The sequence below is a fragment of the Cryptosporidium sp. chipmunk genotype I genome (assembly GCF_004936735.1).
Source record: "Cryptosporidium sp. chipmunk genotype I strain 37763 chromosome Unknown contig_23, whole genome shotgun sequence".
NCBI lineage: Eukaryota > Apicomplexa > Conoidasida > Eucoccidiorida > Cryptosporidiidae > Cryptosporidium > Cryptosporidium sp. chipmunk genotype I.
Genome location: NW_027125579.1, coordinates 26,474 through 39,433, shown reverse-complemented (window position 1 = coordinate 39,433; position 12,960 = coordinate 26,474). Strand labels below are relative to the sequence as shown.

The 12,960-nt window shown below is 32.1% G+C and overlaps 6 protein-coding genes across 6 annotated transcripts; 1 reads left to right on the top strand and 5 right to left on the bottom strand.

Annotated features, from left to right (window-relative positions):
- Positions 1-362: 362 nt before the first annotated feature.
- Positions 363-1,421, bottom strand: ELE39_002131 (transmembrane domains; the record flags this gene model as incomplete). Its single annotated transcript, XM_067344981.1, has 1 exon — positions 363-1,421. One exon carries the CDS (start codon positions 1,419-1,421, stop codon positions 363-365), a length of 1,059 nt encoding a protein of 352 aa, XP_067202902.1.
- Positions 1,422-1,853: 432 nt separating this feature from the next.
- Positions 1,854-3,584, bottom strand: ELE39_002129 (transporter with signal peptide plus 12 transmembrane domain; the record flags this gene model as incomplete). Its single annotated transcript, XM_067344979.1, has 1 exon — positions 1,854-3,584. One exon carries the CDS (start codon positions 3,582-3,584, stop codon positions 1,854-1,856), a length of 1,731 nt encoding a protein of 576 aa, XP_067202900.1.
- An 816-nt stretch (positions 3,585-4,400) lies between these two features.
- ELE39_002128 (SET domain within carboxy region) lies at positions 4,401-6,074 on the bottom strand (the record flags this gene model as incomplete). Its single annotated transcript, XM_067344978.1, has 1 exon — positions 4,401-6,074. The coding sequence occupies one exon, from the start codon at positions 6,072-6,074 to the stop codon at positions 4,401-4,403; it is 1,674 nt and encodes a 557-aa protein (XP_067202899.1).
- A 526-nt stretch (positions 6,075-6,600) lies between these two features.
- Positions 6,601-9,276, bottom strand: ELE39_002127 (TPR repeat-containing; the record flags this gene model as incomplete). Its single annotated transcript, XM_067344977.1, has 1 exon — positions 6,601-9,276. The coding sequence occupies one exon, from the start codon at positions 9,274-9,276 to the stop codon at positions 6,601-6,603; it is 2,676 nt and encodes an 891-aa protein (XP_067202898.1).
- A 552-nt stretch (positions 9,277-9,828) lies between these two features.
- ELE39_002126 (uncharacterized protein) lies at positions 9,829-10,677 on the bottom strand (the record flags this gene model as incomplete). The annotated part of the gene is made up of 1 exon (XM_067344976.1): positions 9,829-10,677. The coding sequence occupies one exon, from the start codon at positions 10,675-10,677 to the stop codon at positions 9,829-9,831; it is 849 nt and encodes a 282-aa protein (XP_067202897.1).
- Positions 10,678-11,104: 427 nt separating this feature from the next.
- ELE39_002125 (conserved beta tubulin folding factor domain) lies at positions 11,105-12,928 on the top strand (the record flags this gene model as incomplete). Its single annotated transcript, XM_067344975.1, has 1 exon — positions 11,105-12,928. The coding sequence occupies one exon, from the start codon at positions 11,105-11,107 to the stop codon at positions 12,926-12,928; it is 1,824 nt and encodes a 607-aa protein (XP_067202896.1).
- Between the last annotated feature and the right edge of the window lie 32 nt (positions 12,929-12,960).

The window sequence follows — 12,960 nt, the reverse complement described above, 5'->3', positions numbered from 1 at the left end:
AAAATTATTTGTAATTTTAGTTATAAAAATTAATTAAACACTCCCCCATGAATGTTTAAAAATATTATGTCCATTGTCAAGTTACAAGCAAAATGCAATTAATTTCATACCTTTTCTTGCATTTAAGTTAATATTTTTACCTCACATAATATTTAATGCACTAGGCGCCAAACTCGGGCGCCAATAGTGGTACCGGAAAATAATAGGGGAAAAAATGTGTGATTTATTAGGATAGAAATGGAATAAGAAAATGATAATAATTAAAGTTCATAGTTGAGGGTTTTCACTATTTCAATTAATAGTCTCTCTCTCTCTCCCCTTCTATCTCCAATATAGTAGAGAAGTATTAATATTGTAGGAAATTAGGCTTTCTTAATCCTAATATTTTCGCATGGATTGTCAAGAAAATTAGTGAATTTATAGATAATTAAAGCCCATATTAAGAATTGAATAAAAATGGTCAAGCCTTGACCAACTTCAAGCAGAGAAACCATAATTTTAGTTATTAAGTTTGGAATTAAAGAAGCAGCAATAAGCATGATGAAAGAACTGATAGGCTTTTCAATGAGTAATTTTGAAATCTTAAAGAAAATAAAAGTGACACAAAGAATTGAAAATGGGAAAATTGTATTAAAAATGCTTAGTTTTGCCAATTCCTTGGAGGTTATATGGATAGCAAGAGGAACGAAGAAAAGATGAAGATTTGATGGGGATTTTGATAAGCAGTAGTGTATGCAACTTAAAAGGGTGTATATTGAGTAAGTAAAACAGCAATAGTTAAAAGGAATTCCCCAATTCTTTACTACATAACCACCAAAAAGAGGTATATCTAGCATCCAAAGCCCAGGGAAAAAGTATTCGAATAAAATGAAAAGTGGAATAAAAACTAGATTAAGCTCATCCACTGTAAAGTATGGAGTTTTTGAAATTGAATTACCGATGATTAATTTCCCGTATTGAAAGTGAAACCAACATGCAAAATAAAAAGGCGCTTGGTACGACAATACAACAAGTAAATCTAATTCAAGATATTTGTTGTGCATATACTGGAATGCAAGCCCTACAAATGAAGTAACCACCGAGTCTATTGCATGATCCAAGAATTCCCCACCATTGGATGAAACTCCTAATCTTCTTGCTTGCTTTCCATCCAAGTTATCAATAATACCATATAGAAACCATAATGCTGCTGAAGCTAAGTATAGCACTTTTGCATTCTCCCCTATAGAAATCAGCATTGTAAACGAAATTGAAACAGAAGTTAGTCCAACAATTGTCAGTAAGTTTGGAGTCAGAGATTTTGGAAGAAATTCCACAATTTTGTCGCATACAGGAGAGATCACATTATTGTATAAGGGTGACGTCATTGGCTGGACGTACTTATACTCCTCATATTTTTCTGGAACTTTTTTTGATTCCATCCCTATTCCCTTTATTTTCAAAAACACTAATTACTTTATTCTCCTTAATTTAATTTTCTGGTTACCTTCTCAAGGTTTGGCGCCTAAAGCATGTTTCTAAAAGTTGAAAAAGTAGATTTAGAAAAACTTAGTAATCTATAACTAAAAATGAGAATATAGAAAATAAAATAAAGTTACAAGGCTGATAAATTGACTTAAGCCTTCTACTAACTCAAAGTTAGATAATACTATTTCAAACCGGTAAATGATTAATTATTAAATGCAATAAAACCACAAATTATGTTTAGACGATAAACTAAGACTAATCAAAACAAAATATTAATAAGAGTAATCCCACACTGCGTTAGACATAGGATCTTCCTGAAGGACTGATTTTCAAGCTGTTCCAGGTCTCTCTCCATAATGAATACGAATCATTCATTTATGTAATCTTTAATATTGTTGTAGAGGAAATAGCTTCTCGTATAAGGTTTTATCCGAAAAATTAGTATTGTCATGAAATCTGGTTGATAGGAAGAAAAATAAAAAAGTAAATATTCCAATAATCAAGCAAATAGATTGAACATTTACTAATCCAATTAGTAAAGAAGTCAAAAGAGAGTTGAACAATACTCCCAAAGACCTTCCAATATAGATTACTCCATAAACCAAAGCATAATACTCAACTCCAAAGTAAATAGCTACAATTGGAGGAAATAAGACGAACCCTGCTCCCATATTAAAGAATATAAACCCAATACAAATTAAATAAAATGTTTGTGAGTTTAATACTAATGAAAGTTGGAATATTACAACGGAAAAAAGGCAAGAGAGAGAGATAAATATAAAACAAATTCTCCCTCCGAATTTATCTATCCACGATCCAAAGAAGCATCGCCCAAAAACATTATTTCCTGATGTAATTAATGTACCTATTGTTGCAAGCAGTTCATCAGATATATTCAAGTGAATTATTCCAATATTCTTCCACCATGAAGCGATAAAATGGACATATTGTGAAAATAAGAAAAGCAGCCAAAAGACTAGCCAAAACTGTCTTTCCTTTAGTAGTCGGAATATCATATCCAATTCGATATTTTCACTTGGTTTAAGGTTCTCCCCTTTAAGCTTTAAGTTTTCATTGAGTTCATAATTAAATATTTTTTCTTCATTTTCATCTTTCTCCTTGTTCATGTGCATATTACTATTTTTCTTCTCTTTATTATTCTCTTCTTCACCTTTCTCCAATTCTAGTTTTAATTCTAATTGAATATTATCCAGATCAAAGTCAAAAGAGCATAGTTCTTCCGTTGGAGTCAAAGCAGTCGAAATTGACTCAGAGTTAGTATTATTACAGGTCAAGACATCACATTTCATTCCCTGTTCAGAATTCAAATAATGCTCTACCAAAGAGCTGGACTCCATATTCGATATTCGAACCATTACATCTTTTCCAGAGTTTGGGACTAAGTTATCAAGTTTTGAAGTTCTATTATTTAAGTTCAAAGGCAAAACGTGAGTAGTTTCTTCCTTTGGCTCGTGCATTGTAAAAATAGAAAATATACACAATGATGTAACAAATAGCCCCATAGCTATAAACATTTTGGGTACCCTCATCAAAATCTCCTCATCAGAAAAATATAATGCATTTCCTACTTTTAAGTCTGGCATTTTATTTTCAGGATTCACAATCCACGTTTGTAGTGGGGAAAATAGTATTGGACTCAAGGCTAGCCCAGAAATTACCACGCTCGAAGCAAGTCCAATATTATTTGGATAATGCTTATATGCACAATATTGGGGAATATTAAAGGCAATACCATCAGCAATTCCAATAATACATCCAAAAATGATAAGAAACCAGTAATATGACGAGACAGACCAGCAGGACAGAAATGTTGAGACTGAAAATAAGGCAGATGCTAAGTATAAAGACTTACGTATGCCGAGCCTCTTATTAATATATCCTCCTAAAGGTAGCATCAAACCAAGAAAGAATACATTTAAAGTATATACCCAAGAAACATCTGCCAAAGTTACTGGCCTTGATCCTTGTTTCGCTACGCTTCTCATGTAAGATGCGACATATATGGATGAATTACTCATGGAGTATACCATTCCAAGTGCAATATTTAAAGATAAGCCACCCAAAAGGGATGCTATTTTGATAATCGAGCTCATCATTTTGCTCAATCAAATGACTACTAATTCTATTTTTTTTAAAATTTAAACAATTCTCTATCTAATGAATCCTCATATTTATCAGCTATTCCTTTTCTGATTTTTTCTTCCCAAATATTTAGAATTCCCATATACACAAGTTCGCTAAAATACTAGCAACTTTAAACACTCCAGATTAATATCGCAATGAATATATTAAATATTCAAATCACCAGTTTTGTACCCCGAATTCGAAGAATTGACGGTTCTTTCCATTGATTTGAATCGATGGCTAACCGAGACTTTTAAATATGGATGACTCCTTCCTTGACTTTAGTTTCTTGTGTCTTTGGCGCAATAATAAATTTGAGTCCTAGACAGGATTTTCTAAATACTACTAGATAAAGATACGGCGAAATCTAAAGTTGACAAATCTACTTTTCAAGATAAAATCTTACTAATATTTTTGAAAAATTCTCTATATTTGCGGATTTTCAGTTAGAGTTTCCAATAAAACTCCAATAATGTTTTAATTAATTTAACCTTTAAGCAAATCTCCCGCCATTGCAATAATTTAATTATGCGTAAATTAAATTACGAACAAAAGTGAATACCTGACTTATATGAATTTGATTTTTTTTCTAAAGGAAAAGAAGGGGATTTTATAGATAGAAAATTTCTCTTTTATTGCTGCAAAATGATTTGAAAATTTCACTTTTTTCTCTCGAATTTACTGGTAAATTGATAATTAATTAAATGGTCGAAATTAATCTGTGATATCCTTCTCCGATTCCGTTTGAGACTTGGTTGAAAGGCCCCTTTTCTGGGAAAAATGTAATATTACGAATTCAGAAGCCAGGGATTGTGTAGAGTAGAAATAGGATTGTTATCGCCATAGTCGAAAAGTAGCTCTTCCCCACACAAAATATCCCTTTTCGAGACGAAGAATAGCCTCGGAATAGTTCCTACCATTAAAACCTTTGTAATAATGTTGGGGTTTTTCTTAGAGTGATTAATTAATCTTCCTGGTCCAAATTCCAAACTCTCTTCGGTGGCATCAATACAATAATTTTTGTCGTTAGCTTTGAAGTAATACATATAACATCCTTTATTACTAAGGGCGTACTTCTCTTCCAATTCTTTAGCCTCAGTGAGCTGAGTTATTAGATTTCCTTTATACTCAAGGACAAAGTCATCTTTTCTAATGAAAGATCCGGCAATTACACACCTTCCTTTAAATGCATCTTTTTTAATCAAAGTGCACGAGTGAATTTCATTCAAGATGCAGTACTTGTAGATAATCCTCTTCCATTTTTCTGGATAATTATATATTGGAAGGCAAACAATTCCGTAATTCTTGTCTATGGTTGCTTCAATGATTGAAATTTCGCTGTTTGTACCAAAAGAGACCCTTTTACTAAATCTTCTGGAAACTTGGTTTTCAATGTTTGAATTATTAATTTCATTTTTCTGCGTAGAATTACTCTCATGATCAGAATTATCTTGAAGTGCCTTTTTACTTTGTTTAAGATCTAAAAGGTCAAGATCTTTAAAATATTCAATTCCGTTTCTTTCAAAGTATGGAATTTTTCTATTCAAATCCTGAATAAGTTTCTGACTCAGCTCATAGAAGATATCTTTAATTTCTTTTGAATTTCGGCAATTTTTGTTTGATTTCCTAGTTAAAGATGATCCTGAATTTTGACTTAAATTTAACTTTGTCTCAGTAGTATTTCTTCTCCTCTTTAACAGAGCTGGAGGTATTGAGGGGAAGATCTCAATAATTCCAAGATCTATTTCTCCATCAAATATCCGAACAATATTCCAGAAAATAGTCGGGCAGTATTGGGAAATTCTAACATCTGAGAAGTATGAAACAAATAAATTTTCGGACTTTGAAAGATTTAACAAACGGTTTAGAGATTCTTTTAGTGTGTTTAAGTGAAACACTTGAAAATACTCAACTTCCCATTTACCAGAGTACTCTGAGGGATATACAACTGTGCAAGCGGATCCTTCCTGTAAAAATTCGTCAGTTAAAGCAATAAGAGACTTCTCTGAGTCATCAGGAAGGTTTTTTGTGCTTGAGTTCAATGATTCTTTTCCTAAACTTATTTTAGAATTTTCGTTTTTTATATTTTCAAAGTTTTGAGTTCTACTTACTTGGCTTTTTTTTGAGTCAATTAAATACATACCAGCTTCTCCCTTTTCCATAATTATCGACTTATTGAGTGTTGACTCCAATCTTCTTTGCCCATAGTGACTTGCATTTCTTATATATAGTGCTCTTCCTTGCATAAGATTTTCCACCTCACTTCTAATTACTCTTGGAATTCCAAGTTCTTCATCCCATCCTTCCTCATGGAAGTCATCCTGCTCATACCTCCAATACTTTTTCCTTGAACTTGAAGGCTTAACTTGACACTCACTCTCACTGTCCAAGGATAACACCCATTTAACCTTGAAAATTTTCTCTTTTTCAATGATTTCCTGTAATTTCTTAGTTTCCTTCATAATTTCTTTTTCTGATAGCTTAGTTATTTCTGTTCATTTCGTACAGCTTATATTAATGATGTACCAGATTACCATCTGAATTAACTTTTAAATGTTTCTATCTCCAGATTCTCTTACTTATTTGCGTTTTCTGTTCCAATAACCCCCCCCATTTTCCCCCTCTATTAAACATTATTGATTATCTTTTTTTACTCATCTTTGTTTTATCATAACTGGAGTTGTTAACTGCCGATTAGCTCTATTCTCCATTCAAAACAAACTTTGTAAGCTAATACATTAGTAATAATTTTCTCAAACTGGCCATTTTGAGTTAATTTTTAATTAATAAGATATTGCATGTGTACCACGTATGGCGCCAAGTTCATATAAGTAAAATTGACAGATAAAAAAATAGATAGAAAAAAAAGGATTATATCTATATAATTATTGATTTTGGATGATATTAGTATGCTAGAAGAAAGTTAATAGCAGTAAGGTTAAAATTAGATAGGTGTAGAAACAAAAAGACTTTTTTTGTTTAATCTGATCATAAAGTATTTTGCATTAGGGAATGGTAAAGCTCAGAAACGCTCCTGATAAAAACTTTTGAAAGATACTTGTTTTGATCTCCAGAAATAATCATTTGAACTGCGTCATTTCCTGGGATTTTAATAGAATTCATGGTGTCTGTGTTTGGGTACTCCTCCAGTTCATCGAGTATTTCATCATCAGTTGGGAGAGAAAGGAAAAGCTCGTAGTAGTTACATGCTTCCTTAGTATTATCGAGCAGATGGTAGGAAATTCCGAGGATCATATAAATGTATTGAAGGAATGTGGGGTCAAAGAGGGCATGATGGAAATACTTTTTTGAGGTAAATAATATAGATAGGCTATCAATGGCGTTCTGATAATGACCTCCCATTAAATATGAGAGAGCAAGATTGACGGAAATGATAAATGGTAGAGGGTTAAATGAAAAGAGAGATGAGTTGAAGTTCGGGGCCCCCGGATTTTTGAATAAGATTTTATTAAAGGTGGGCGTGGAAAATGAATTATCTGTGGAAATATTTTCTGTCCCATCTTGATTTTGGTTTGACAAACAATTAAATGCTTTCTGAAAGTAGCCAATAGCAATGTCATACTTCTTTTCATAATAGGCACAAATTCCCAGAGAATTATGAATAGAGGGAGTATCCTTATTAATTTGAAGCCCTTTAGATGCCCACCCAATACATTGATTCAGCAAATCTGTAATTCGAAGATCCTTCTCAAGCTGGACTCTTTGAAGCAGTAGAGAAGTAGCTGAAGATACTGATAAATTAGTTGATGGAAAAAGTCTGATGATTCTTCTGAAAATGACCACTGCATCATCCCATTGTCCAAGAATAGAATAAATATTCCCCCATAAGTAGTAGGAAGGTAACATAATATAATTAAAGTTTATACTTCTCTTTAGAAAGTACATTGATGTTCTCAATAGACTTCTAACAGTTTGTATTGAGCTTTCCGAACGGGAATGAACTCTACCAATTGCAGATACAAATAAGAAAGAAGCTTTTACAAAAAAAAAGCTACTAACTAAAATATTATTGGGAAAAAGCTTTTTGTACCAAGAGTTAGTACATATTGTTGCATTACTTTCATTTCCATAGTTTAAATCATTTCCAAGATTATTTCCATTGAAGTTTATTCCACAACAAATATCATCTGAGTTTTTCCCGAATAGTTTTGAATTGAAGAGCTTAGTAGAGAATGTTAAACTTCCATCTTTCGAAGTCTTTTTAATAGTTTCCAAGCTTCCTCCGTAATAATCCAGTATTACAATAAAGCATTCCAGCAAAGTAAGATAATCATTTATCTCCTTAGGGGTTGATGCCTGGCAAATACTGATCTCTGTGTACAATTTGCAAACAATACATAGACTAAACATGTTAATAAATTCACAAAATGCTGGCGTTGAATATTTGAAGGATTTATAGCTATCATTAAAAACTGCTGGTAGTGGATCTCCAAAGTTATAATAGTACTTCTCACTGCTTTCTTCTTCCTTTCTAAAAAGCTGTACCCAAATATTGCATCCAAGAATGTACCCACAAACCAGATTACTTTGGCAAATAAATCTATACATATAAATGGTGGCCAGTCTAAGTCCAACTTCGGCCCTTGCTCCTCTTGCAATACTGTCTAAAATGATCAAGTCATCATGAATCATTTTGTTCTCGGATGTCTCATTATAATTATTTCTGAATGCAATCTTATCAGGGTTATCCACTGAAAGTCTAGTTGCTACATTTATTGGCGATGTTGGAAGGAGCCGTTTTTCTTTTCTTCTATTTGGGGAAATTGACGGAGATGCTGATCTAAATATAGCGGCTCCCATTTCTAAACCATTTTTTTCTACATTTTGGAAGGGATGAAGGTAATTCCTTATCCAAGCCTTATCAATTTCTCCTATTGGAGACCCTATTATATTTGTTAGCAAAGTCTTTTTGGTAGAATCTGAGCAGTATGGAAGCTCTAATAAATAGTCCAAAGCTTCTACTGCATGGTGAGATTCATACAAGGCTGTTTCATACAACATAGTTGCATATTCAATATTCCCAATAGAAGAGAATGAATCTGCTGCCATAGTATGTATAGAGGAGGAAATAAACGCATCAAAACTAGAAAGATCAATGCTTGATTCTATGAGAGATAGACATTCTTCATATCTATGTACCGAGTACAAATATTGTGCTTCCAGCAAGAGCTTTTTAGAAAGTAGAGAATTAACTTCAATTTCCGTAATGGGATCCTCTTCCATCTGATCTATTAATTTGATTTGGTTAAAGCCTTCAGATAGTTCAATAGAAGATTGTCTTGTCTTGTTTTCAGAAAATCCTGAAATATTCTCATCATTCGTGCTTTGATCAGCTCTTTCCAAGTCATCCGGGTTAATTCTTTTCAACACAGATTCCACACAAACTTCTTTCCCATCTAGCATATATAGAGCTGCCATTTCTAATAAGTATTCAACTGAATTAGCTCCTCTAACCTGGGGAATTTTTATATTCTCACCATTGAAATCTATTATATCAACCATAGAATCATTTTCAACAGAAGTATCATTTCCTGTGTCTTCAGACTCCTGAGCTGATGCTACATCACACCAAAATATCGCTTGCTTATAATTACCAGCTTCCTTGCAAATTTCTATATAGTCTTGCACACTCAATTCATCCATGCTTGATATATTCTCCCATTCATTCAACAAGATTGCGTCTTCGCAACAAATGGCTCATTTACTTAATGAATTTTCCTATGTTTTGTTTCCTTTCTTTTTTTATTTTTTTTCCCTTTGTTGGTTACATTACATAACCTCATTCCAAAAAATAAATCCCAAATTTCTATGAGACTCATAAAATTCCCGCCTTTTCATCTGGCTGGTAACTTAATAATATCAAGTATTAAAGATAAACTTGCGTGAGAATAATTAAGACTAAGTGCTGGTTTTAATTTTGAGGACAGGATTTAAATAAAGAGAATGAAACAGATAGTATTTTATAAGAAAAAAATAATTAATTAATATGATTTATTGAAAAGCAATAGTGCATGCATTCGAAAAACTAATAACAAAAAAATTCAATCTATAATATATATTCTGTAAATATTAAGAGAATTAACTAATATAAAGAATTCAATTTTATATATTCATCATGAATTTTCCAGGATCATTTAATTCCAAATAATTAAATTAGAATGATGCAAAGTTTACAAAAATTTAGTTAATATCTTTTCAAATCTCTTGCTCAATATTGTTGTAGTGATCAAAGTAATCTATGCAGTTGTATTCTCTATCAGTCTTGTTACTTTTGGCAATGTTTAAATTCTCTTTAGAGTATGAGACTTCTTCAGAATGGAATAGTGACTTCCAATGCTTTCTAAGCCAGAGAAGATACCAATAGCAGTGTGCAAATATAGTGAGAGAAGTAGGTATCCAAAGTTGATTAACTTGTCTATTATTAGTTGGAAGAAACAATAGTGAGTAGCCCGTTATATGGTATGCAATTCTAAAAATAAAGAATGTGATACAGAACATCTTTTGCGAAAATTTTCTGTTATTATGTGGGAAAATGACGTAAATAGATATAAAGTAAGTAGGAATTTCCTCAGGTAAAGCAACGAGGAATATATTATAAGACTTCCAACGCATTATATATAAAGTTAGGATGATATAGGCAATATGGTGGATCCAACCGTTTAAAATGAACATTTGCTTTCTGAAATACACAACTCCAAAAATAAGGTCGAATACAAGTGAGGATAGGAATAAATTTAGCAAAAGTTTATAATGTCCATAGGAATCGTACGCAAGCCATTTTGCCATGTCCATCTCTAATTGGAAATATTTAAACCAGAGATCAATTACAACAGGCCAACATATGAAAGATAATATGGCTGATGATATATACTGGAAAAGACATCTCATTTTATTCTGATCTGTATTGTGTTTATTTGCCAAATAGTACCAGAATAGTATAATGAAGATACTTGATAAAGTGAACATGAACCCATTAACCTTCCAGAATTCCTGTGTAAATGGGAATGCTAGAGCTATTAGAATGTTAGTCAGTGAAGACTGCATCTTATCTTATTCAAGAGTAATATAATCAATTTATCTTGGATTCTTTCAAAGTACAAGTTTAGATAAACAGATTTTTTAGAAATTAAAAAAATTAAAAGTCCCCAAATGATTCATAAGTTTATTATACTTGAATTTTATTTCTAATTGAATTCTTCTTCGTTTATTAACCAAATATTAATATTCTTTATTTTATTCAAGGTGCGATCTGAAATTACTCAAAAATACATTAACCGGGTTTGGCGGGCCAATTTAAAATTAAAGGAGGGTCAATAGTAACCTGTAAATTATATTAAAAAAATATTGAATTTAAGAATAATAATTTGTTAGTAATTACGTGGAAAAAAGATTCAAATAAGATATTTGCAGGAGATCCTGCAAATTAGAGTTAGTGTACATTTAGTGTGATTGGGTGGGAAACCTTGCATCAATGAACTTTATATTACTCCCAAATTTTGAAATTGTGTCTCAATTATATGTGGGGTTGGAGTTTACTGAAGCAAAATTTTGGGATGAAGAAATATTGTTTCTTTACATATCTTTATTAAGGGAGTTTGTTGGGCTATCGAAGTTTCTGAACTACTTTCAATGGAGAGACTTTATTTTTGGCCAAGAACATATACTTGGTAATAAATGCCTTTTTAGATTAGATAGTTCAAACGCACTATTGAAAAAGGCAAGTAATTTAAGTATTGCTTTCTGGACATTGAAGAGGAAATTATTAGGGCAGTCTGAAGTGGAGAAGTTATATCTTTTTACTTCAGACAGCCTGAGCTTTTATTGGATGGGCCTATCAAGCACAGTACTTTTGAGAGGATTTGAGCATTCTAATAAAGTAAATGAGACTGCAAATAAAGGAAAGAAAGATCCAATTTATAAGTGGATTGATGGAGATACTTACCCTGAGGTTTACGACAAGTATCAAGAAGAGCAATTTAAAGAATACAGAATGCCTGAAAATATAAGTATATGCTTTGAAATGATATCTCTATTCATCTTAACTCAGTTTATATTTTCAAATCAATCCAAAAATAATGCTGAGTTACCTTCAAGCTTATATTCTAAAGAAAGCTATGTAACAATTGCAAAGTTTTTCAAGAGGAACTCGGCCACATTGATAAGAATTCTTTCGTTATTTACAAACGAAGAGAACGAGTCTAAATGCAGCTCAATGAATGTGCCAGCTCCATTTGAGATGTTTTTTGATAAAGTATTTATCTGCGGCAATGATGTGGAGCAAGATGAGTATGAAAATAAGAATTTTGACTCAAATACAATAAGATTGGAAAAATATTATACTTACAAAAATCACAAGGATCAGGATGAAAAGAAAATGAAAAAAAGTAATACGATAACACTTTCAGAATTCACAATAAACGCATTTAATTATCATGTTGTTAAAGACAGCTCAGGAGAAATCCAATTATGTATTTTACTTAATGCTGGCTCAGCAATAATCAATCACAATGCTTTGGATGATTACTATCTAGTAAATAATGCTCATGGAAAAAATTCTTCTGAAAGAATTTCGTACTATCTTTCAAGCAAGATAATCCATTCAATTGATTTCGACCAGAAGGAATTAGTGCATTCCTTGAATGAAAGAAAAAGTAAGATCTTTGAAATTATTTCGGAAAAAGAAGAAGTAGTTAATTCCGAAGAAGCAAGAAATATAATAATCTCAAACTCAAGTGACCTGAACTTATATATCGCCAGGCCAGTTGAGTACTTATTCATCAGAAGCTGTAATCGGTGTAATATTTATTGCTTGGATTTAATTGCAAATATCCACATTGAGAATTGCCAGGAATCTTCTATACATGCTGACTGTATGTTCGCAACATTAGTTAGTTGCGAAAAAGTCACTATTTTCCTCCACTCTCAGTTTTCCCCTCTGCTTAAGAGCTCAGATGATATTTCAATTGGACCATACAACATACACTGTATAAATAGAAAGACATCCTATATAATATCTTACGAAAATAAACTACTAACGCAGAGCTGGAGATTCCCAATAAGTTTTCTATCCAGCTTTAATATGATTAAACCGGAAAAGTTCTATATGGTGGAATTATTGGATACAAATCATGAAATCAGTACATTGATTGGTGAGTTGCCCAAATTCCCACTTCCTTCCGATTATTACGAAAATTTCACAAACAGACTAAAGTTCCTGGAGCTTGTTCGGAACCTTGAACCCTCATCTCAAGAAGAAGTTGTAAATCAGTTTGTTTCTTGGATATGCGATAATTAACCCTAAATTCCGTTATTACAACGCTTTGGCGC